At 47.5% G+C, this 23,419-nt stretch overlaps 3 protein-coding genes across 10 annotated transcripts in view; 1 reads left to right on the forward strand and 2 right to left on the reverse strand.

The window, feature by feature from the left end:
- Positions 1-2,837: 2,837 nt before the first annotated feature.
- Positions 2,838-8,276, reverse strand: VMA22 (vacuolar ATPase assembly factor VMA22). Of its 3 annotated transcripts, XM_083421176.1 has the most exons (7): positions 8,068-8,083; positions 7,776-7,824; positions 7,066-7,194; positions 6,723-6,826; positions 5,811-5,917; positions 3,715-3,876; positions 2,838-3,114 (listed from the first exon to the last, which is right to left on the reverse strand). In XM_083421176.1, exons 3-7 carry the CDS (start codon positions 7,192-7,194, stop codon positions 2,990-2,992), a joined length of 627 nt encoding a protein of 208 aa, XP_083277302.1. In that variant the 5' UTR covers positions 7,776-7,824; positions 8,068-8,083; the 3' UTR covers positions 2,838-2,989. The 3 variants fall into 3 exon arrangements, with proteins under 3 accessions (XP_083277302.1, XP_083277301.1, XP_083277303.1); XM_083421175.1 differs by having other exon boundaries at positions 7,776-8,097; XM_083421177.1 differs by lacking the exons at positions 6,723-6,826; positions 7,066-7,194; positions 8,068-8,083 and adding an exon at positions 8,156-8,276.
- A 1,029-nt stretch (positions 8,277-9,305) lies between these two features.
- Positions 9,306-20,536, forward strand: IMP4 (IMP U3 small nucleolar ribonucleoprotein 4). The gene is given in 10 exon segments (XM_083421127.1): positions 9,306-9,389; positions 9,391-9,417; positions 10,241-10,349; positions 10,780-10,863; positions 12,437-12,546; positions 13,310-13,442; positions 14,210-14,364; positions 16,534-16,628; positions 17,253-17,326; positions 19,234-20,536. Coding segments are annotated over 10 exon segments (969 nt in total). The 5' UTR covers positions 9,306-9,320; the 3' UTR covers positions 19,347-20,536.
- A 907-nt stretch (positions 20,537-21,443) lies between these two features.
- Positions 21,444-23,419, reverse strand: part of PTPN18 (protein tyrosine phosphatase non-receptor type 18) — a 75,512-nt gene continuing 73,536 nt past the window's right edge. For all 6 annotated transcript variants that reach the window (XM_083421041.1, XM_083421042.1, XM_083421040.1 and 3 more), the window contains 2 exons: positions 22,464-22,568; positions 21,444-21,909 (listed from right to left, as the gene is read on the reverse strand). In XM_083421041.1, the coding sequence (XP_083277167.1) occupies positions 21,842-21,909; positions 22,464-22,568 (173 nt within the window). In that variant the 3' untranslated portion in view covers positions 21,444-21,841. The remainder of the gene's footprint in view (positions 21,910-22,463; positions 22,569-23,419) is intronic.

Consider the following 23,419-nt stretch of genomic DNA (forward strand, 5'->3'; position numbering starts at 1 on the left):
GCCAAGGAGTGTGGTGGAGTCTCCTTCTTTGGAGGTCTTTAAGCAGAGGCTTGACAACCATATGTCAGGAGTGCTCTGATGGTGTTTCCTGCTTGGCAGGGGGTTGGACTCGATGGCCCTTGTGGTCTCTTCCAACTCTATGATTCTATGATCTTTTCAAAGCTACAAACTCATGTGAAATTGCCCCTGCGCTGTTCTCTGCTCTGGTTTCCAGTCCTTCCCTCTTCAACTGTTGGCAGCTCTCCCACAATCTTAATCCTTTTCAAAGGACACCATTCACACATTCAAGCAGTCAGTTCTGAAACTATGTGTGATGTAACACTTAAGAATGTAAACATTTTCTGTATTGTGAGCTTATATAAGCCTCATTGTATTCACCTTAACATGCAGTTACATGACTACTTCCCATAATAATTATAACATCATTTCCAAAGTAAGTCTGCACTGCCCCTCCCCCTCTGCTGCCCTGAACAGCTCAGCTGGTTAGAGCAGGTGCTGATAATGCCAAGGTTGCAAGTCTGATCCCTATATCCATCTGTCTCAGGATACAATGCTGCATGTTCCTGCATTGCAGGGGTTGGACTAGATGAGCCTCAGGATCCCTTCCAACTCTACAATTCTGATTCTACAAACCTGAAATTTATGTTGATGGAGAAAATGATAGAAAGAGGATGTATCAGAGGCCAAGTAGGATCACTTTCTGGAAAATTTGCAGCAGCTTTTAGGGTAGCAGGAAGGAGAAGAGAGTGTTAATCTATTTTATTTATTTATTTATTTATTTTTAAATTCTTTTTATTGAGTTTCTCTTAAGAAAGGGGGGAAAAAGAAAAAAATCAAAAAGAAAAAGAAAAAACGACAAATCAACAGATTAATAAACAATATCCGTACATAACGCAGGAATGACATTCATTACCATTTTTGTCCTTTTCCTTAAAACATTTTATTTTAAAATATTTAAATCTTTTCCCTACACCTCCCTTGACCTCCTACCCTCCCGTTTTCGGGTTTCTTAATAAGAAGTTCTTTCTTTTTTCTGCAGCTATTAATTGTTACTGGTTTGCGCGTCGTAAGACTTATATCAAACCTGCTATAGTTTTTAAGTCTCTGTAGTTACCTTCAATGTATACCATAATTTTTTTCCAATCATTAACAAACTTTGTATTTTTTTGGTTTCTAATTTTTTGTGTCATTTTTGCTGACTCAACATACTCATATAATTTTGCTTGCCAATCTCTGATTGTTGGGATATTTGGGCTCTTCCAATTTTGTGCAATTAATATTCTAGCAGCAGCCGTAGCATATTGGAAAAACGTCTTATCTTCTTTTTTGATTTCGTCCCCAATTATTCCTAGTAAGAAGGCCTCTGGCTTTTTAGGGAAGGTGTATCTAAGTATTTTTTTTAACTCATTATATATAAGTTCCCAAAATTTCTTCATTGTTTCACAGTCCACCACATATGGTAGAAATTACCTTCTTTAATTTTACACTTCCAGCAAGCCTTGTTTCCTGTTTTGTATATTTTCCCTAGTTTTTCCGGTGTGATGTTCCACCTATACATCATCTTTTCCAAATTTTCTCTAAGTAAAACACATGCCGTGAATTTCATTCCACTATTCCATAAATTCGACCACTTTTCATATTCTGTATTATGTCCGAGGTCCATTGCCCATTTTGTCATGACCTCCTTAATTTCTTCATCTTTAGTATCCGAATCTAATAATATGTTATACATTTTAGATAATAACTTGGATTTGCCTTCAATTATTTCTATCTGGAATTTAGATTTTTTCTCATTTATCCCTACTTTTTTATCTTCCTTCCAAACTGCATTTATTTGATGGAATTGCAGCCAGCCTGTTAACTTGTCTTTCAACTCCTCATATGTCCTCAATTTTCATCCACTCTCTGATCCTATCAGTAGGTCTTCATACGTCAGTCTTTCTCCTTCCATGTTTACTTTTTTGATTGTTAGAATATCAATTGTTAATCTATTTTAAATCCATGACATTTTTATGCTGCTTAATTTCAGTGGTGTGGCAAGCGAGGTTTTAAAGCAGAGGTTGGATGGTCATCTGTCATGGATGCTTCAGTTGAGATTCCTGCTTTGTGGACTAGAAGACTCTCAGAATCTCTTTCCAGTGCTACAATTATACTCCCCTCCCCCCAAAAAGAAACAGTATAAAATAGTCCCTTTCTATGTAGCATTGGGACGCGGGTGGCGCTGTGGGTTAAACCACAGAGCCTAGGACTTGCCGATCAAAAGGTCGGCAGTTTGAATCCCTGTGAAGGGGTGAGCTCCCGTTGCTCGGTCCCTGCTCCTGCATACCTAGCAGTTCAAAAGCACGTCACAGTGCAAGTAGATAAATAGGTACCGTTCTGGCGGGAAGATAAACGGCATTTCCGTGCGCTGTTCTGGTTCACCAGAAGCGGCTTAGTCATGCTGGCCACATGACCCGGAAGCTATACGCCAGCTCCCTCGGCCAATAAAGCGAGATGAGCGCCGCAACCCCAGAGTCGGTCACGACTGGACCTAATGGTCAGGGGTCCCTTTACCTTTATCTAGCATTACCAAATGTTATGTACCTCATCTTAGTTCGACCTCAGCTAGTGAAGAGGTGGCCCAAAGGATTTTAAACAATGTTTGCAGACAAGAGTTAATACTGAATCTTTATCTGTTTCAAAGACATCCCCCTCACTGATTGAAAACATACAAAAATAAGAGGGAAAAACCTACAATCATATTGTAATGTGGTCCTGAGAATTATGGAAAAGGCAGGATGAGAGTAAGGCTCTGGACAAGGCTAACCAGCATTTCAAAAAGAACCAGGACACAGATCTCCACAAACAAGGTTTCCAGACGTTTCTGAAGCCCTTATTTATTAAGTACAGCTAAAAAATACATGGAGCAAGCGGCTTCTGGGATGCATCCCAATAAATACAGGCCCCATTCTTCTATCTATGCTCTCAGCAGAGAGATGGTCATAGCTGTTCAAGGGCAGCGTTGCTTTTCCCTTGCTACAAGTTTGTGCTTTTCCCCCAGCAATGCATGGTAATGTCTCTGTGTGGTCTCAATGTCACTCTGTAATGAGGCGATTTCTGCAGCCAGTTGAATTCCTAGAACAGAAGAGGGTGAGAGGCAGTTGAGATGATGCATCATGGAAGAGAACCTGCAACATTCCCCCTAAGGCAGGCAGGAGGGGGGCGGTGCCTGTGGTCCCCCACAGGTTGTTGGGACTCCAGGTCTCATCAGTCCCAGCCAACAAAGACAACGGAATGAGGAGACTTGCAGTGCAGCAATGGAGAGCCAAAGGCTCCTCACAGCAGCTGTATGATGTGTTCACTGAGAGGACTTCAGGCAACAGAAAAGGAGATTTTGGGAAACGTGTGTCTCTGGAGGGACCAAATCCAGCATCCCAGGATCACTCAAAGGGGTATAAGTAACAGCACAGTCCTTGCCGCCACTTGTGGTATTCAGCTGAGCTAGCTTTCAGTGTTGGGCACATAAGACTAGAGCAACATCCCTGCTTGCTTCCACAGTGTGTCAGGATCAATGACAACTTTCAGATTTACCCATCTGTGCAGCCCCAATGCCTTTTGACAGAAAGAGAAACGAGGGCTGTGCTCTCAGAAGACTCTTCATTGCTCCTTGGGGTACAATGAGAAGGGGAAGGAAGAACAGGTTGTGTGGAGTGTATGAGCAGCCATTTCTCTCACCTTCTTGGAAAGTCCTTTGGGCTTGTCGGAGGCTTTGGGGCACAAGGATTCCAAACCATGTCAGGGGATTTTGATGCCCTGATCCCTCGGCAGCCTTGTGGGAGGCCTTTGGGGGCTGGGCTGGAGCCTGTGCTTTCCCTGGACCTTTTCGCCATCGTAGAACTGGAAACATTAAAGCAACACCTTTACTAGGCAGGAACTTAGCGGTGAGAAAAACACACAACATTCTAAGTCTTTGGTCACACCCAACCCAGTCAGTTCCCTGCCACTGGCCTATTGTTGGGAACTAGGATTTCTCTCTCTCCTCTTCTGTAATTCTGATATTATGGCAAGTAGTAGTAGTAGTAATAATAATATTTATACTCTGCCCATTTGGCTGGGTTTCCCCAGCCACTCTGGGCGGCTTCCAGCAGAATATTAAAATATAATGATTCATCAAATATTAAAAGCTTTCCTAAACAGGCCTGCCTTCAGATGTCTTCTAAAAGTCAGCTGGTTGTTTATTTCTTTGACATCTAATGGGAGGGCATTCCACAGGGCGGGCGCCACCACCGAGAAGGCCCTCTGCCTTGTTCCCTGTAACTTCACTTCTTGCAGTGAGGGAACCACCAGATGGCTCTCGGAGATGGACTTCAGTGTCCGGGCTGAACGATGGGGGTGGAGATGCTCCTTCAGGTATACTGGGCCGAGGCCATTTAGGGCTTTCAAGGTCAGCACCAACACTTTGAATTGTGCTCGGAAACATACTGGGAGCCAGTGTAGGTCTTTCAGGACCGGTGTTATGTGGTCTCGGCGGCCGCTCCCAGTCACCATTCTAGCTGCTGCATTCTGGAGTAGTTGTAGTTTACGGGTCACCTTCAAAGGTAGCCCCACATAGACCGCATTGCAGTAGTCCAAGGAGGAGATAACCAGAGCATACACCACTCTGGCAAGACAGTCCGTGGGCAGGTAGGGTCTCAGCCTGCGTACTAGATGGAGCTGGTAGACAGATGCCCTGGACACAGAATAGACCTGTGCCTCCATGGACAGCTGTGAGTCCAAAATGACTCCCAGGCTGCGCACCTGCTCCTTCAGGGGCAATGTTACCCCATTCAGGACCAGGGAATCCTCCACACCCACCCACCCTGTCCCCCAGAAACAGTACTTCTGCCTTGTCAGGATTCAAGTTCAACCCATGAGCTGCCATCCATCCTCCAACTACCTCCAGACACTCACACAGGACCTTCATCGCCTTCACTGGTTCTGATTTGAAAGAGAGGTATAGCTGGGTATCAAAAGCATATTGATGGACACCCAGCCCAAACCCCCGATGGTCTCTCGCAGCGGCTTCATGTAGATGTTGAAAAGCATGGAGGAGAGAACAGAACCCTGAGGCACCCCACAAGTGAGAGCCCAGGGGTCTGAACACTCATCCCCCAACACCACTTTCTGGACATGGCCCAGGAGAAAGGAGCAGAACCACTGTATAACAGTGCCTCCAGCTCCTCTATACAGTCCAGAAGGATGTCGTGGTCGATGGTATCAAAGGCCGCTGAGAGATCCAGCAGAACTAGGAAACAGCTTTTGCCTTTGTCCCTAGCCCGCTGGAGATCATTGACCAGCACGTATGTTTTCTGAGTCTGTTAAATCTTTGTGACTTTCATTACTATTTCCAACAGAAATAAAAAGGACTCCTTTGTGTTTTGTTTATTTAAATGAAGTATTTGTATGTCGTTTTGAAGGCAAAGCCATCCTAAGGTATTTTTTAAAAAGATATGATTAGCTTCATATACACAAGCAGGAACATTATACTTCAAAATCACTTATGGAACAGTCCACTTGCAATGCTTCTAGGCCCCAATGATCTTACTTTAACCTACCCATCTGTGATCCTTCTTTTATGCCTATTCGCCAATTCCTCCCCCCACCCCAAGATCTCATTAATAATGGCATGAATAGCCAGTTGGCAGGGAGAAATTGTTACACCTCACTATAGCTGCAACTCCTAAAAACACAGATGGCCAGGCATGGGCATTTTGATAAGAGGATCTCTATCCTCAGTTTACTGTAGTCCCAAACATATACCATCCCGACCAGCCTTTGGTTTGCACCCTCACCTTGCTCACTAGGGCCAATTTCCTCCACAGCATCTGTAGCTGTTGGTTTGGCAGCCTTCACATCCTCTGACACCACATGAAACCCCATCTGACCATTGTCTTTCTTTCTAGACAGAGCAGAGAAACAGCAAAATGTAAGATTGAATCTATAGCAATAACTACTTCACTCGTAGACCTCAGAAGAGCCTCCACCAACCTGGCACCCTCCAGATATTTGGCTCACAGTTCCCATCAGCCCCAGCCAACATCCTCCACGGTCTGGGATTATAGCAGTTGGGCTCCAGCAGCATCTGGAGGGCAGCAGATTGGGGCAGACTCCCCTAGGCAATGGCAGCATCGCCATTTGGTGCTCGCTGTGTAAACGAGTAGTTAGGCAATAAGGGAAACGGGGGGGGGGGGGGGATTCCACGAATGAATCCTGTCAGCCCAAGGATTTCTAGGGGTTGCTCGAGCCCCTAAAGCAGATTTAGAGAAGATTTAGAGCACTTTTAAAAAATGTGCAAGCAGAAATGTTATTTATTTCATAAAAGTTATATCCTGCTTCACTTCAGAAATCCTTTCATTGACCAAAAATTCGTCTTAGTGTCACATTGGATTCCACCCAAAGAAAGTACTGCTGAAATGTTATTGCAAAAAGTAAATAGTGGAATTGCAATTTAAGTCAGGAATAGGGGATTCGTGGCCCTTCAGATGTTGTTGGCCGACAGCTCTGGTCAGCTCCTCTATGCAATACAAGCAGCACAGATACCCATCTAGAGCTAAAATCTGTCAAGGAGAGAAATAAAGCTGGAAGTCACCAAAACCAACAGGAAAGAATACTGGCTGTTCTGCCTCCCCTCTCCTGTTATTTCATAGGCTCTCACTTGCTCCATGGGATTCCACCCTCCAAATTCTGATATTTCCTGCTCTCACCTAGTTTTCACCTGAACCATTGGAGTCATCTGATGTCCATACTGAAGGGGAGAGACAGATTTGTTACCCATGGCATAGCGGGACTTGGAGAGCGAGAACCAACCCTGGGGAAGAAATAACCGCCACAAAATGTTAAGAGATGAGGCTTCTCTCTTTAGAAAGAATCTTCCTCAGTGGGCACCTTCTGAGAAAATTTTGTTCTTGGCCAGATCCCCACAAGAGGCAATGGGCAAAGGGCTTCAGAGCAGCAACCATGGAGTGGGGGGGGGGGGAGGAGGAAGGGGACCCAGGGTGGTAAAAGTGCCCTTCACCTTTATGCAACTCCCCCAAACCCAAGTCTCACCTGCTCTATCAAGTTGTTAAAAGCTTTCCTCTTGGTCTGGAGCATCTCCAGAGTATCAAAAAGGTGGAGGATGACCTGGTCCAACTCCTCACATACTTCAGCTGGTCCTGCATTCTGTGCTGGAGCCATCTGAAATGAAACCCCTGTAACTGCAACTGCAACTGCTCACACTCGGCTCACCTCTTTTGCCCCCTCCATTGCTGTCTGTCTAAGACCTGATTGCAAGCTCTTGTCTTTGTTCTATGTTGTTCTGTAAAGAATTATGTAAGAGGATAGCACTATAAAAGTAGCAGCACTCTGCTTGCTAGTTCTACTGTTTGTCATGTCCTCTGCAGAAAACATAGAGCGAAAATACTTTACCCAAGGCAAAAGGAAAGCAGTAGCCGCCCCAGGTGCGGTTGGACTACAACTCCTGCAATCTCTGGTGGGAGCCACCACCAGGAGGGTCACAGGTTCCCCATTTCTGCCTTTGGAGCAACCCAAGTACCTTCTGCACCAAGTGTGATCCAACTTAATCCTAGGCAGGTTCACTCAGAAGTAAATCCCATTTCATCCTGTGGGATTTCCCCCTAATCTCATCTGTGTGCTGAGCATTGGCTGAATTCGGCAAAAGGTGCATTCCTTCCTTCCTTGTTAGGCCAATTACAGAAACGGCAATCAAAAACTGAAACTGTAACATGATGGGCAGTAGGGGCCTAATCCACACTTACCTTTGCGTTTTTATATATGCTGGAAGCCACCCAAGGTGGTTGGGGCAACCTAGTCAGATGGGCGGGGTACAAATAATAAATTAATTATTATTATTATTATTATTATTATTATTATTATTATTATTATTATTATTATTATTACCACACTACCTCCCCCCCTTTAAAGCTCCACGTGTGAGTGCCCCCCCTTTCTCCAGAGCTTTGTTCTGATTCCGCTTTAAAAAGCAGGTTTTTGCAGGGAAAGCTCTGGAGCAAAAGCCAAGGCGCTCGGGGCGAGCTTCGAGGTGCCTGCCTCGCCTGGAGAGAGGGGCGCCCGGAGGACGAGGCTTCCCGACCCCTCGGCGCGCCGCTCCTCTCCCTCCTCGGCGCTTCCTGCTCACGTGACCCGAAGCGAGGCTCCTCCTCCTTAACCACCATCGAGCAAATCCTCGCTCCGCTCTCTCGGCCTCCGTAGCGGCCATCTTTCCGTTCCCCGCGGGCAGCCATCTTGGGCAGCAAAGCCCGCCTCCTTCTCAAAGAGGCAGAAGCCGACAGCTCCAAGAAAAAAAGCTCCACTTCTGGTTTCCGTTAGGACCCCCTTAGGAAGTGCGTGAGGATGGAAATGCAAAAGTAGAAATAAGGCCGAGTTCGAAACTCCCTCTCGCTTTGTGCCTTGACAAAAATAACGCCCTCTGTCGGTTGACATCCCTCTGCGCCTTTTTTCAAAAAAGTTATTTCCCTCTCTCATCGGCTGTTGGAACAGAATTCGGGGTTGTTTTAAGCACCAAGGGGAATGTCTAATTTTGGGGTTCGTAGTTAATTATCCTGGGGAATGGGGCTGTTGGTGAATATGGAAAATTAAGGAGGAAGGAAACCAGGATTTTAAACATTAATTCGGTTGTCTTTCCATCACCCTTGCTGACCATTGCATTCGGGAACCGGAAGTCTAATGGAGAATCCTAAGGATATCAAGCCCTTTGCTTTGCTACGCCATTGCGCGAGCAGTTTGGCCGCCATCCTTGTTTCTGGGCACACCCTTCTAGTCATCCTTCATTTAGCTTCTTTTGCTCCGCCATCTTTCCTGTGGGCAAACGGCCTTCGGGGTTTTCCGCTTGCGTCCTCTTCCGCTCTAGCAGGCTCGCGCTGGCCAATGGGAAGGGGCGGTAAGGCAGGAAGGGGCGAGATCTTCCGGCGCGAGGTGGAGTCCGGCGTGGTGGGGAAGCAGCATGGTGAGGAGCCGGCGGCGGCGGCGGCGGCGGCGGCGGAGGCTTTTCGGGGGCCGCTGGGGAAAGCGCTGCTGGTGCTGTCGGGCGAAGGGGGCCCTGCGAGGCCGGCCGAGGGGCTTCCCGTGGCGCTGCTGGGGAAGCGGTCCAGAGCGGGCCGCGTCCCAGCAGCTGCAGCTCAAACAGGGATCCTGAAGCTGCCGTGTTGGTAGCAGCAGCTTTGGATGGCCAGGCCCGCTTGCCCACCTAGGAATCACTCGTAATGGTTGGCATAGTAGTGCATCGTGGGAGAGGAGCAAATTGTAACCAGTTGCTGCTTCGACTCCTCAGTTTCAGACCCACAATGACTAGCAAGGAGAAGCTTTCGAATGCGAAGAGCTCTTTGAGAGTGGAACAGTCTGACTGCCTTATGGGGGGCGTTGGTTTTCTTTCATTTGCAGGTGTCCAGATAGCTATCCGTTAGGAATCCAGACTGCTGCCTGTTAGGGGTGCTGTAGGTTTTTGCATTGAATATTGGCTTGAACTAGATGTTCTCCAGGGGCCTTTCCAAGGCTGACATTCTGTGATTCAGAACTCAATGGCCACAATCCAGTGGGTGCTTAGGCATGATTAAACCCATTTTGAATAAATGAGCTATGTGACCCTAACCATGCAGTCTTATGTATGTTTACTCGGAACAATGTTCAGTGAGGTATATTCTCTGTAGTACAGTAAATGTGTTTAGGTTTGCAGTAGAACAGTGTCCTATGTCCTGACGCTTTACAATATGGCATCGGCTGCTAGGGAATTATAGCCTAAGGGCTATAATGCCACTTTAAACATAGCCGCTATGATGCTGCTTTAAACATAGCTTCCCCCGAGAATTATGGGAGCTGTAGTTTGTAAAGGGTGCTGAGAGTTGTTTAGAGGCCCCTGTTCCACTCCAAGTACTACCATTTCCAGAGTTCCCTGTGATTAAACCATTCTGGGAGGGAAACGGGTTTCCAAACAACTCACAGCACCATTAACAAATGATAGCTCCCATCATTCTTTGGAGGAAGGTGTGGCTGCTTAAAGGCATAGCATAGCACTTTAAATGTATGGTGTGCATGTGGCCATAGTTTCTGCTGGACGGGGAACAAATGTTTGGACACATCCTCACTTGAGGATTAGCAGGTATTTAGGAAGTGATCATCTGTCCTTGTCCTGAAGATTTGTTAAACTGGAAAGTGGTGGAGAGAGCGTGTTCTCTGTCGTTCCATTCATACCTTTGTATTCTTTTAGTTGCGCCGGGAAGCCCGCCAGCGGCGAGAATATCTTTACCGCAAAGCCCAGGAGGAAAAGCTTCGGGCGATCCAGGAGAAGAAGGAAAAAATTAAAAAAGCACTAGATGGTATGAACAACTAACTTGCATCTGCTCAAAACTGATGTGTGTATGCTGAGAAGGGTGCCTTTTGTGGAAACCTGCATGTGTACAGTGTCTTGTAGATGCAGGAGCAGTTGGCCTTTGTAAACTCTTAGGACTGGGGAGACCCACGGTGACTCACTGGGTGACAGTGGGCCAGCCACCATTTTCCAGCCTAACTTGCCTCACAGGGCTGTTGTTAAGTATAAAATGGACAGGCAGCGGGAGAACACTGTTACATTGCTTCAAGTTCTTCGGAGGAAAGGGGTGACATAAAGTAATAACTCGGCTTCAAAAGCCTGTTGAAAAATGTATGTCTTGCATTTCCCTATAATGTATCCCCGAAGTCAGTAATGGTGGTCAAGAGCCCTGCAGCTGTGTCTGCTTTTCGTAACTCCTCTTACCTCTTCCCTTCCAGAGAACTGCCTCATCCCCACGGAATTGCGGAGGGAGGCTCTGGGGCTCCAGAAGGCTCTCGAATTTGATGATGGGGGTGGAGAAGGTGAGTAGCTGATATGAGCAAAATGGTAAGAATGGTAAAACTAATATATCATTTTACTGGCTTTGAGGGAAGCATCCTCAGGCTGTAGGCTTTACCCTTAGTGAACAGAGAACAAAATGGCAGAAAGGGAATTGGAAGGAAGAAGACAACAACCAGAAGGAGGACAGTGGTGGAATTAGCTATTGCATTCCCTATTGCATTACTTCTCACTAATGGCATCTTATAAATCAGCCTTTCTTAACCTGGAGCCTTCCAGAGGATTTGGACTACAAAGCCCATCAGGCCCACTTAATTGGATCAATCAACTAATTTCCGGTTGAAATGTGGCACATTTGAAAGTGTTGTATTTGTCACATTAGCGCAACTTACCTCTGCATCACTTGTCGGAGCCCTGTAGATCTGGATTTGAATTGGAATGCTGCTCCAGAAGTGAATTATAAATGCTAGGGTTCAGCCTCAGAGGATGAGGAGGACGTTCCCTAGGTGTATGATGTGTTTTCCTCTCTCTGCTGATGAACCACGTAGCCTATCCTTTTCCAATCATTTAGTTTGTGGTTTTCCAGGCAACCTTGAACTCTGGTAGAGGCATTCCCAAACTGGCCTGTGGTTTTGTGGTTGAAGACAGAAGCATTCATAGTGATTATTTTGAATTCTATGGATTTCAGATTTGTATACAATAATATGCAGTATATAAGAAGTAAATGCAGATGGTGACAGCAGCCACGAAATTAAGAGACACCTGCTTCTTGGGAGGAAAGCAATGGCAAACCTAGATAGCATTCTAAAAAGTAGAGACATCACCTTGCCAACAAAGGTCCGTATAGTAAAAGCTATGGTTTTCCCAGTAGTGATGTATGGAAGTGAGAGCTGGACCATAAAGAAGGCTGATCGCCGAAGAATTGACGCTTTTGAATTATGGTGCTGGAGGAGACTCTTGAGAGTCCCATGGACTGCAAGAAGATCAAACGCATCCATTCTTAAGGAAATCAGCCCTGAGTGCTCACTGGAAGGACAGATCGTGAAGCTGAGGCTCCAATACTTTGGCCACCTCATGAGAAGAGAAGACTCACTGGAAAAGACCCTGATGTTGGGAAAGATGGAGGGCACAAGGAGAAGGGGACGACAGAGGACGAGATGGTTAGACAGTGTTCTCGAAGCTACAAACATGAATCTGACCAAACTGCGGGTGGCAGTGGAAGACAGAAGTGCCTGGCGTGCTCTGGTCCATGGGGTCACGAAGAGTCGGACACGACTGAACGACTAAACAACAACAAGAAGTAAATGAAGCAGCTAGAAAAATCCTATAGCATCTAACACAGCAGATTGCAATTGCTACAGCCGGCAGAAAAATCACTAAGTGCTCTGCCAAGACCCTTAGAAATTTTCAAATCATCCCTGAGCATGGATGAACCACTGAACCACTTGTTTTCTTTTTTTAAAAAGTTCTTCTTTTCTGCAACCCAAGTTTGGTTTCCAGATGAGTGCAGCTGCAGGGTGTGTGCTTGCTTGTTAAGAGTTCAAAGAGTGTCTGTGGATTTGTCACTTGCCTTTGTAATTTGCCTTGCCGTGCTAGGTGTGAAAAGCCACATGGACGACGAGTACCGCTGGGCGGGTGTGGAGGATCCTCGCATCATGGTCACTACCTCCCGCGACCCCAGCTCCCGCCTCAAGATGTTTGCCAAAGTAAGCAAGCAGCACTTGTTCCTTCTCTTTTAGGAAGAGGTATATGTGCATGTGGGGGAAGAGGGGTGGAAAAGCTATGTGCCCACTATAGGGAAGGAGGGAAGGTCAATCATCTTCCTCAGCTTAGTGTTATGCATTCATTGTTTTAAAAGCTTAAATCCATAAAACTTTAAAAAATGAAAGGAAATGCTCAAGGCAACTTCTAGGAACATGACATCATACAACTTATAAAAATAACAGTAGCAGTGATGGAACAGTGTAAATGCAACATAGTTAAACTGCCCTCCCCCCAAAAGCAATTCAGACAGCAGCCAAAGAGCATAGCATAACAGCATCCTCCTTTTAACCAAGCGCCTAAAATAATAGTGAGAGATCTTGCTTGGAAGAACATTCTACAAAGATAGGTAACATAGATGAAAAGTCCCTGCTCCTAGTAGCAGCCTGCAGTACCTCAAGGCCTCCGGTGTTTCCCGTTTTGGTGATAAGAGGTTCTGGGATCAGTCCATGATATATCTCTTCCAGGTCTAGCTAGCAGGTCTTTGCTGGGCCTAGTTAGGAAGGTTATGTTGGAGACCCACCAAAAGGCTTGAGTGTGAGCCAGGGCCCTGTCTTGGGACTGTGGAGAAGTAGTAACTGAATGCCTCTGGAGTATGTGCAGAGTGCACCTCCTGCTCTCATCCTCTGTGTCGCATGAAGGCTTGGGGATTCCTGGTTAGCGGATGTGCGTTTATGCCTCCTGATCACTCTCCCATTTCCTGTTTAGGAAGTCAAGCTGGTTTTCCCTGGGGCCCAGCGTATGAACCGAGGCCGACATGAAGTGGGGGCCCTTGTCCGCGCCTGCAAAGCGAACGGGGTCACCGACCTGTTGGTGGTGCATGAGCACAGAGGGGTCCCAGGTGAGTGGCTTGACCGGGGCTGGGTGTGGGCAGGGGTGACGTGGATTGCATCACATTAGAGAGTTGAAACAAATGTTGTTGAGAGCAAATGTTGCTATGTGTGAACTGTCAATTTACCTTTGTTAGATTGTGGGAGCAGTTTTTAATCTTTGCCTATGCAGTGTGTAGAATGGCTCACTTGTATGAGTGACCCGGAGCGGTTTTGCTGGGATCCTGCTCTTTGGTGGTGGCTTCCGTAGTTAGGTGTGTAACTGCTGCTTAGTGGGTAGAGCACATGTTTTGCATGGGAAAAACTGCTTTCAGAAAACCTGGTGAGCTAATGACAGTCAAAGTAGAAAGGATAGAGGAGTAGTAGTAGTAGTAGTAGTAGTAGTAGTAGTAGTAGTAATAAATTATTATTTATATGCCGCCCATCCCCAGCCACTCTAGGTGGCTTCCAGCAGAATATTAAAATACAATGATTCATCAAATATTAAAAGCTTCCCTAAACAGGGCTGCCTTCAGATATATTCTAAAGATCCGGTAGCTGTTTATTTCTTTGATGGGAGGGCGTTCCATAGGGCGGGCGCTACTACCGAGAAGGCCCTCTGCCTGGTTTCCTGCTAAATAAACTCTGTGTATAAGGCAGTTTTCTGTGTCTATAAGTAGGAGGTAGAACTGGTGCCTGAGCTCCATAGCACTGATAGCAAGGCATTGCCTTTTACCGCTGGGGGATTTTATTCTCAGCTTGCAGTCACTAACTTATCCACCTTTTTATCACCATGTAGATGGCCTCATAATCAGCCACTTGCCGTTTGGCCCCACTGCGTTCTTCACGCTCTGCAATGTGGTCATGCGCCACGACATCCCAGACATTGGCACCATGTCAGAGGCACATCCACACCTCATCTTTCACAACTTCACTTCCCGTCTTGGGCAGCGGGTAAGATGCACTTGGAGGTCAAAATGAAGTCATGTGATGAAGTATTTGTGATTGAAAAGTGGGCACTCAAGGCATTTCTATGAATCTAGCGCGGCTGCCTTTGGGGTACTGGCCCCGTTCATATGTACACCATGGTTTAGTTCTGTGTGAACTGGAACAAGTCCAAACGCAACAGGCTTGCATGCTTATGTGCAGTTGGAAGGAGGACTTTAGCAGAATTTGCTATCACTGTCCCTTAATTTCTGCTTGCCCTTGCATGCTAACCAGAGATCATGGTTTCTAAAAAAAAAACCCCTGCTCAGTTTCTCAACAAGACAACTTCAAACCATAGTTTCTGAAGTTGGCTTGTTAAGCTAACCTTAGTTAGTTACCGTATTTTTCGCCCTATAGGACGCACTTTTTCCCCTCCAAAAATGAAGGGGAAATCTGGGTGCGTCCTATGGGGCGAATGCAGGCATCGCGGACCTCTCCGCAAACAGCAGGAGCGTTCCCGCTGCTTGCGGAGAGGTGCCTGCATGCTGAAGCCTGCGCGCGCTGAGCTCAGCGTGTCCAGGCTTCGCGGACCTCTCCGCCAGCAGCGGGAGCGCTCCCGCTGCTGGCGGAGGGGTGCCTGCATGCTGAAGCCTGCGCGCGCTGAGCTCAGCGCGTCCAGGCTTCGCGGACCTCTCCGCCAGCAGCGGGAGCGCTCCCGCTGCTGGCGGAGAGGTGCCTGCATGCTGAAGCCTGCGCGCGCTGAGCTCAGCGCGTCCAGGCTTCGCGGACCTCTCCGCCAGCAGCGGGAGCGCTCCCGCTGCTGGCGGAGGGGTGCATGCATGCTGAAGCCTGCGCGAGCTGAGCTCAGCGCGTCCAGGCTTCGTGGACCTCTCCGCCAGCAGCGGGAGCGCTCCCGCTGCTGGCGGAGGGGTGCCTGCATGCTGAAGCCTGCGCGCGCTGAGCTCAGCGTGTCCAGGCTTCGCGGACCTCTCCGCTAGCAGCGGGAGCCAGCACTGGGCTCCCACGGCTTGCAGAGAGCTGCCTGTTTGGGGGCTGGGGTCGGGGGAAGCTCGGGCTTCCCCAACCCCGCGCCTGGGGGGGAAATAATTTTTTTCCTTTATTTCCCCCCAAAAAAACTAGGTGCGCCTTATGGGACGGTGCGTCCTATAGGGCGAAAAATACAGTAGTTATTTAATAACATTTATACACTGCTTGATTTTAAAAGAATAAAAAAGAATAAAACCCTCAAAACAGTCATAAATGGCACTCTCTGGTTTCATACACAACAAGAAGCCAAGTTTAGGAGAAAGGGAGAAAAGGAGAGGGATGTGGAGGAGAACATGGGCCCAAGTCTCGCTCTGGCCCATGGAGTCTTGTGCACATAGGGCAAACCTTGGTCTAGCATTCTGTGCAATATGTTCCACTGTGCAGTTCTTGTCCCCCCAGCTCAAATGAAGATCCTGTAGTACAGGGGTTGGGTGGGAGAGGACAGAAAGAGCAACCGGAATGATTGAGAGATTGGAGCATCTTCCATATGAAGTGAAGGTCAGGGCTTGCTATTTTTGCTGAGTGGTAAAAAAACTTGTATATTTTGTACTTGGAAGTCCAACTGAGTTTACTGGCAGGTTTAGGGTTACAACCTAAGGGTCTATGAGGGTGTGGAGGGACGGCGACCCTCTAGCCTCTCCAAATGCTGTTGCACTCCAACTCCTATAATCTAAACTGGGGGAGGGGTAAGCCAGGGGTGGGGGCCTGCTGAATCCTGGTCTCTCACCCCAGCCTGGACAGGGCAGCTGGGTCGCCCACTTGTCAATCATCTGTGTAGCTGACCCAGCCAACACTTTATCTTATGCCAGGGTTCTGGTGGATGGGTTTGGGGCAAACAGTCTCATGGGCCTGCAGGCCAGAGCTTCCCCAGTGGTGGAAGATCTTGCTTCTGGGATTCATCAAACATGTTCTGTGGGCGGTTAAAGCACATTCAACACACCTTTCAAGCACATGGCTTTCCCCATGGACTGTAGTGTCCTCCTCACAGAGTTACAGCACCCTTAACAAATAACAGTTTCCTGGATTCTTGGGGGGCCAGCATGTGCTTGAAGGGTGTGCTGGATGTGCTTTAAAAGTATGGTGTGGATCTGTCCCATTTTCTACCAGCTTACAAGTCTTCCCACATTCTCTTCACTTCTCCATCCTCAGCTCACCAGCATTCTCAAGTACCTGTTTCCAGTGCCCAAAGATGATAGCAAACGGGTCATCACCTTTGCCAACCAAGAAGACTACATCTCCTTCCGGTAGGGGGAACTTGTCTTGTGTTTCTGCTAGGACTGGCTGCCTGTGTTCTCTTTTCTCTTCTTGGTTCCATTGATAGGTTGCAAAAGTGTGGGGTGAGTGGTAAAGAGACACTTGCTCTCTTTGAAGTGGGGGATGAATTGCAAGGGGGGGGGAGAGGCTGCAGTTCAAAGTGCTGGTCCCCCCAAGAATGCTGGCCTCTTCTCCGCTGATGTGGCAAAGAGTTTTTGTTTTATTGGGGGGGGGGGCGGAATTAAACACAACAAACTGCAACCCAGCAGAGTCAGTTTGAGATATGACAAAAGGACCATAAAAGATTCTAAAGAGCACAAGTGTGCTAATTCAACAAGTTCCTTCCATAGTCCTCCATGTGTTCGGAGAAGCATTGCTACAGTGTTTGTTTGCTCGCTGCAGCATATATGGGAAACGAAAGGCTGCCCATTTGCCTAGAAAGACGGTGCATCTGATTTCAGCCAGGTCTCCTTGCGCTGTGGGACCTGTCACTCTTCTGCTCTGCGCCAAACTCTGGGGCTGGCACTGAGAGGGCAGCAGCAAAAAGGGAGGTAGTCGGTGAGTATGGGCTTGTTGGGGATTGTTCTTAACAAAACTTGCTTTTTTTGTGGCAGGCACCACGTCTACAAGAAGACCGACCACCGGAACGTAGAGCTTACAGAGGTTGGGCCAAGGTTTGAGATGAAACGTAAGTCAGCTGCCTAGAACACTGGAAGGGCATGGTGCAAATCCACAAATGGAATATAGGGCAAACAGAGCAGAGGGTGGGGGACTCCAGGCCCAGGGGTGAATGTGGCCCTCCAGGCCTCCACAGCAGGTGCTCCTCGAGCCACAGCCACTTCCCAGCCATGCTCTGCACTTACCTCAGGCCCTTTTGCCTGGCTGGAATGTGCCCCTGAACTGCCACCATTCCTCTAGGTAAGGGGGTGGGTGTAAAAATCTCTGGCTGTTGAAATCTCCAACTGTTGAATGGCTGGAATGTGTCACTTAGGGCTGAATTATACCTTCAGAAATATCCATAGTATAGCCCTCCAGGAGCTGAACCACTTCATTGTGCGATTGGAGGATGGCACCATCAGATAAGTCTGTTTTATACAAGAGTCCTTCTGCATAAAGCTTCAGCGTGTCAGGGAAAGGCTGTGCTTCCTCCCATTGGGGAACCTTGCCATGCACATAATGGTTGCTGATTCTTTTTAAGCATAGAAGAGCATTTGATGTGATTCCATCCCTTTTTACTAACAAAGTGATATATTTGAGCCTGGAGTTTGGCTCTGACTGGAGCCTGTTTCACAAGAATTTGGGGTGTTGCTTCCTTGCCTCTTTTTTCTTTCTCCTGCAACATTTGAATGCCAAACCTGCTTAGTAAATTAAAGTGGCAGGCTGCTGTTCAGCCTTAATTCGCTTCTAAGAATGTGCCAAATCGTAAATATTAAAAAACACACACTACATAACGCAATTACATAAAAACGATTAAAACATTTACTTTTGTATGCTCTAGAGCAGGGATGTTCAACAGGTCGATCACGCAAGGTTTTTGTAGATTGCGGGTCGATCTCTGGCTCCTTTTCCTCAGCAAAATTGACTCCTGCCCTCCCCGCCCCCCCTCCACTGTTGTCTGACCAGTGGAGGGGAACTGGCTGTTTTCATTCAAAGCGATATTATTGTGAGTGACTTCTTCCCTTCGACCCTTGCCTTAACCTCCCCCCCAAAAAACAGAACTTACCTTGTAAGAAAGTATTTGTATAAAAGTGGGGCTTTCCCCCTCCCTAAAAAAGCTCAAAAACTTTGACCTGAACCCCCAAAAAGCAGGGGTAGATCATTGCCAGATTTTAATTCTGAAAGTAGATCTCAGTCTCTCGGGAGTTGGCCATCCCTGCTCTAGAATTTCTTTTCCAGATATTTGGTTGCAATACATACAAGCCTGATTGCCTTTGAATTTAGGTCAGCCATGAGTGCCACTTTAAAAGAGCTCAATGTCACAGCAGTGGAACTGCTGTTGTTTAGACTACTATGACGCACTTGAAGCATTTTTACCCATTTATTCAGTCACAGTAGATTTTCGTAGTGAACAAAGGTTGGACTCCCAGCCAGCAGGACCAGTGTTCAGGGATGATGGAAGTTGTAGTCCAAACACCCCTGGAGGGCCACAGTTTCCCCCCACCAGAGGTTCTCCTCCATTTACAGAAGCAATATGCCTCCAGGTACCACACAGTGATGGCCATCTCCTTCAGGCCTTGTTTGAGATCTTGCAGAGGCGCCTGGCTGGTGGTGGTTGGTGAAGTGGACCACTGGCCTAGGGGAGCCTCCTGTCTGCTCCAGCAGAGCCATTCTTGTGTTTGAGATAAAGGTGTGTGAAATGCTTCAAGCACATGGAGAAAGCACTTGCAAGATACAACCATGGTATTTGCTAGTCCACATTTCTTCTTCCTTGTTGTCTGTGTCCAAATGTTTTCTGCCAAAAGTTTAGAAGGCTGCAGTTGGGTGGGTGTCTGGACTAACAGGCAGAACTGTGCAGAGTTAGGGGTTGGTGGGTGCTGCATGTCTGCTTCAAGTGGAGCTGGATGAGACTCTAAAGCTGCTCTTCTCTTATTCCAGTATATATGATCAAACTGGGAACCTTGGAGCAGGAGAGCACAGCAGATGTGGAGTGGCGCTGGCACCCGTACACTCGCACAGCTAAGAAGCGGAAATTCCTCAGCGTGGAGTAGCATGGACTCCACACTGCCTCTCTCTTCCTCCTCAAGGAGGCTGTCCACTGCCTGGAGCCTGGGGCCTTTGTGAACTGGAGTCTTCAAATTCACCCCATAAACCTGTACTTTCTGCCACTGAAAATCTCCTTGGCCCATGCAGACAAAGGACACAAAACCCCCTCAACTATGCCAAGCATTCATAGATTTCATGGAATCTTTGACTTGGGAGGGACCCAAGGGTCATCTAGTCCAACTCCCTGCCATGCAGAAATCTCCATGACAGATTCCCTCTCCTGGCACAGAGCATTCTACCTGGGGTTTTTTGTTTTTGTTTTGTACCGGGGGGGGGGGGCATCTTGGAAGCCTGCTCTCTCCTGCTCTGCATCCCTGTTCAGTTGTGGGTTTGGCGCACACATACTGGGCTACATATTACAGTGAGCCCTGTCATTCCTTCCTTCCTTCCTTCCAAAAACAGCATCAGGGGAATGGATGACGAGGGCAGCGGTGGTCGCCAAGAGAAGGCCCACTTTGACGCCCATTCAAGCCGTCCTAGAATGAGTGAAGATGGAATCGCTCCTAGTTGCTGTTAAGGAGCAGGCAGGATAGAAAACATGGCCTTGTCAAACCTGGTGCCTCCCAGATGTTGCTGGACTCCAACTCTCATGATTTCTGGCCTGATAGAACAAATGGAATTACTTTTCTTTCTCTCTCTGTTCCACAGAGTAAGTCAACTTGGTGCAGCTATATTTCCTGGAAATGGGGAAATGGCTAGTAGAATAGATTTCAATGGGGCCCCAAATTCTTCCCTGCCCCTTTGTTTTGCTCTAGTTTGTGAGATGTATTTCTCATCTCTCTGTTTCACAGAAAATGTTTTTCTTGGAGAGGATCCCAGAGTAGGCAGGCTGATTGCTGGAAATTGGGGATTGTGGGAGGAGTTTTACAGAGTAGCGGAAGGGAGGGAAATTGGCATAGAATGCACTCCTAGGTGATGTGAAATGCTTCCCTTCTGATGGCTGTATCAGCCAATGTGATGGAGTTCTAAGGGATGGGGGCAGCAACCACTCCCCACCACTGGTATTTACAGATTTTTATACGTCCATCTTCTCTTCCTGGTGCTTTCCTCTAGGGCAGTTAAATCATAGGGCAGGGGTGGCCAACTCTCAAGAGACTGCGATCTACTTTCAGAATTAAAAACTGGCAGTAATCTACTGTTGAGCTCTTTTTTGGAAGGAAAGCCCCATTTTGAGGGTTCAAAAATAGCTTTTGGGGGGCTTCCGGTTTTGGGGGGGGTAAAGGCAAGGGACAAAGGGGTAAACTCACTCACAAGAAGATCACTATGGATGAAAACAGCAGCACAGAGAAAGCTCCGTCTTCCAGAGATCAAACAAAAATGGGGGGCGAGGCAGGAGTCAGTTTTAGCGACACTAAGGAAAGGGAGCCAGAGATCGGCCGCAATCTACCAAAACCTCACAGGGATCTACCAGTAGATCGCGATCAACCTGTTGGACATACCTGCCACAGGGCATCTAGCACTGCCTACATGGACTCCAAAGTGGCATGGATGTGGGCATCCCAAAGCCTGGGTAGATCAGAGCTCTTGTGTGTTTACTTTCCAGGAAAGTCAGACATCCGGGAAGCTTCTAGTTCTCCAGCAAGAGATTTGGAAAGAGCAGAGCAATTGAACATTCAGACTAAAAAGAAAAAAAACCAAAACAAGAACAGTAACTGGTGCAAGGAAGGAGCTCCATCTTCCTTCCTCATTTTCCCCAGCCTCATGAGTGCAATCTTTTGACAAAGGTATTCTGCATGTGAGAAGTAATATGTTGCAATTGGAACACCCAGCGGTGGGGGGGGGGGGGTCCCTAACCCAATGAGCTAATTTGAAGTGCTGGTGCCAGGCCTTGATTTTACCCCCTCCAGATGGGAGAAGACCAAGAATCCCAAAGCCACCAAATGTCTTCCTTCCATTCCTTCCCATTCCATAGACTAGGTTGCAGAAATGACTGTAGTAAGTAAGAGGAGAAATGTAAATAGACATAAGATGGGGCAATCAGGCAGACTCCTGAGTGGAATGGATTTGCTCCAGTGGCTGTTGATAAAAGCGCAATTCACAAATTAGCAAATATTGTTTAATGGGAGGAGGGATGTGCTGTGTTGATGGTTCCTGGGATGGGGTACCAGGCTTTAAATTTTGGCGGGCAAAACTGCCCTGGCCAACTAAGAGCCGCTCAAGAAGCTGGTGAAGAGAAGGTGGCTGCCAGGTTCACACGTTCCTTAGCTGGTGGATCCCAACATTTCGAGCACGTCCATATCCTTCTCTTCTGGTAGAAAAGTCCTGGAGTATAGTGCATGCACCTGCTGCTGCTGCCTTTTGGTCCATGGCCCCAGAGGCACAATTTGCTGGTGGTTATTATTTTTACAGTTATTCCCTAAGGAAGTGAGCAGGCAGCAGTATTGGTCCCGATCTGTATTGCTCAATGGCAGAAGCAGTGTCCTTGTCTCTGTCATGCTGCCTAGATGCGACTCCATTCAGCAGGAGGGTCTCTTGGTCCCTTGGGCTTCCCGATGCGGAAGTTAAACCCTGGAGGGGCAAGAGGAGATGGACAAAGCACTGAGAGGTTTGTTCTATTTCCCCTTCACATCTCTGATGGCAATTGTCCTTTTGTGTATTTTAATTTTAACACATGACAGGATGTGGAGAATCATGCAGTCCTCTTGAGCTATCTTTAACAACCTCACTCTCCTTTCCTCCTAACGTGGATTATGTTGGAGGTGTTTGTATATCTTGCTGTACCCATAAAAATGTAAGGCTGTCATTATGCTGCAGTTCATGTGCCTGCCACTAGGCAGCTGCACCAGCTCCAGTGTGAAAAAAGGAAGGTGAGTGTCGTCTTGTGGGGGGGAGGTAGTTGGCAAAGGTGGTGGCAGAGAGGTGGGGTTGATCAGTGAAGCAAGCAGTGGCAGTAGACCCTAGTATGTATATTGAAATCTACACAGGTGTGTGAACCACTGTGTGTGTGTGTGTGTTTGAGAGAGATTTGGGTAGGAACCTGGCCGTCTCCGCCCCCTCAGTTTCCACACGAATTCACCCTGCAGCACTATCATGACCTTTTGCCTAAAGATCCCCTTACTTACCCATTCCATTGGCAGAGGATACCACTGCATTTGGGCTACTCCTGGGACTGATGTTGCCCACATCTTCATATTCTTGGGTGGGGGCAGTCCGTGGTGATGGTGGGGCTAGTAAAAAAACATGAGAGGATGTCAATTCTCACATCAGCTTGCCTGTAACAAACACTGGGGCAAACATCTAGGAAGCTAGAATATAGGGATGTTCATGTCTTGTGAAAAGCGGGCTGAAAGAAGAGTGCCAGGTGAGCCTTGCAGACCACAAGGAAGACCCACAACTTTCCAGCACCACTTTCTGAGATTTGTCATCCTGGAACAACTAGGGTCGTGACAAACTAGCACTCCAGTATGGCAACTCGGAAGGAGACCTTGTAGAAGGTAGCAACAGCTTCCAGGAGGTTGTGGGAAACTAATAAGGAAGAAACTTTAACCCTCCAGTTGTTGCTGAACTACAACTCCCATTATCCTTGTCCATTGACTGCTTGCTAGGGTTGATGGGTGTTGTCGGTCACCAACATCTGGAGGGCCTAGGTTCCCCACTGCTGCAGTGAATACACCCTTTCCTTTCCATCTCTTGGAAGGCAGTCGCTTTCAGAAATGAGTCATAAGCCATTTGAAGAGGATCCAGCTAATCGGTTCTGTGTAACTTTCTCTGAGCTTGGCCTAACCCTAGTTTAGAAAGAACACAGCAAGAGTCCCAGTGGATCGGACCACAGGTCCACCATAGCCCAGCATCCTGTTCTCACGGTGGCCAACCAACATTTGATGATCCCCTGTTCTAGCACAATGTAAAAGAGGCAAAAACCCATTATCTCCCTTCTCTTTCCACATTGTTAAAAGTAGAAGTCCCTGTACTGTAGATGTTTTTGGACTCCCATCAGCTCCACCCACCATGGTCAGGGATGATGGGAGTTGTAGTCAAACAACATCCATGTTCCCCATCACCATTCGAAAGTATTTTG

Source organism: Podarcis tiliguerta (assembly GCF_965153285.1).
Source record: "Podarcis tiliguerta genome assembly, chromosome: 17".
NCBI classification, from domain to species: domain Eukaryota; kingdom Metazoa; phylum Chordata; class Lepidosauria; order Squamata; family Lacertidae; genus Podarcis; species Podarcis tiliguerta.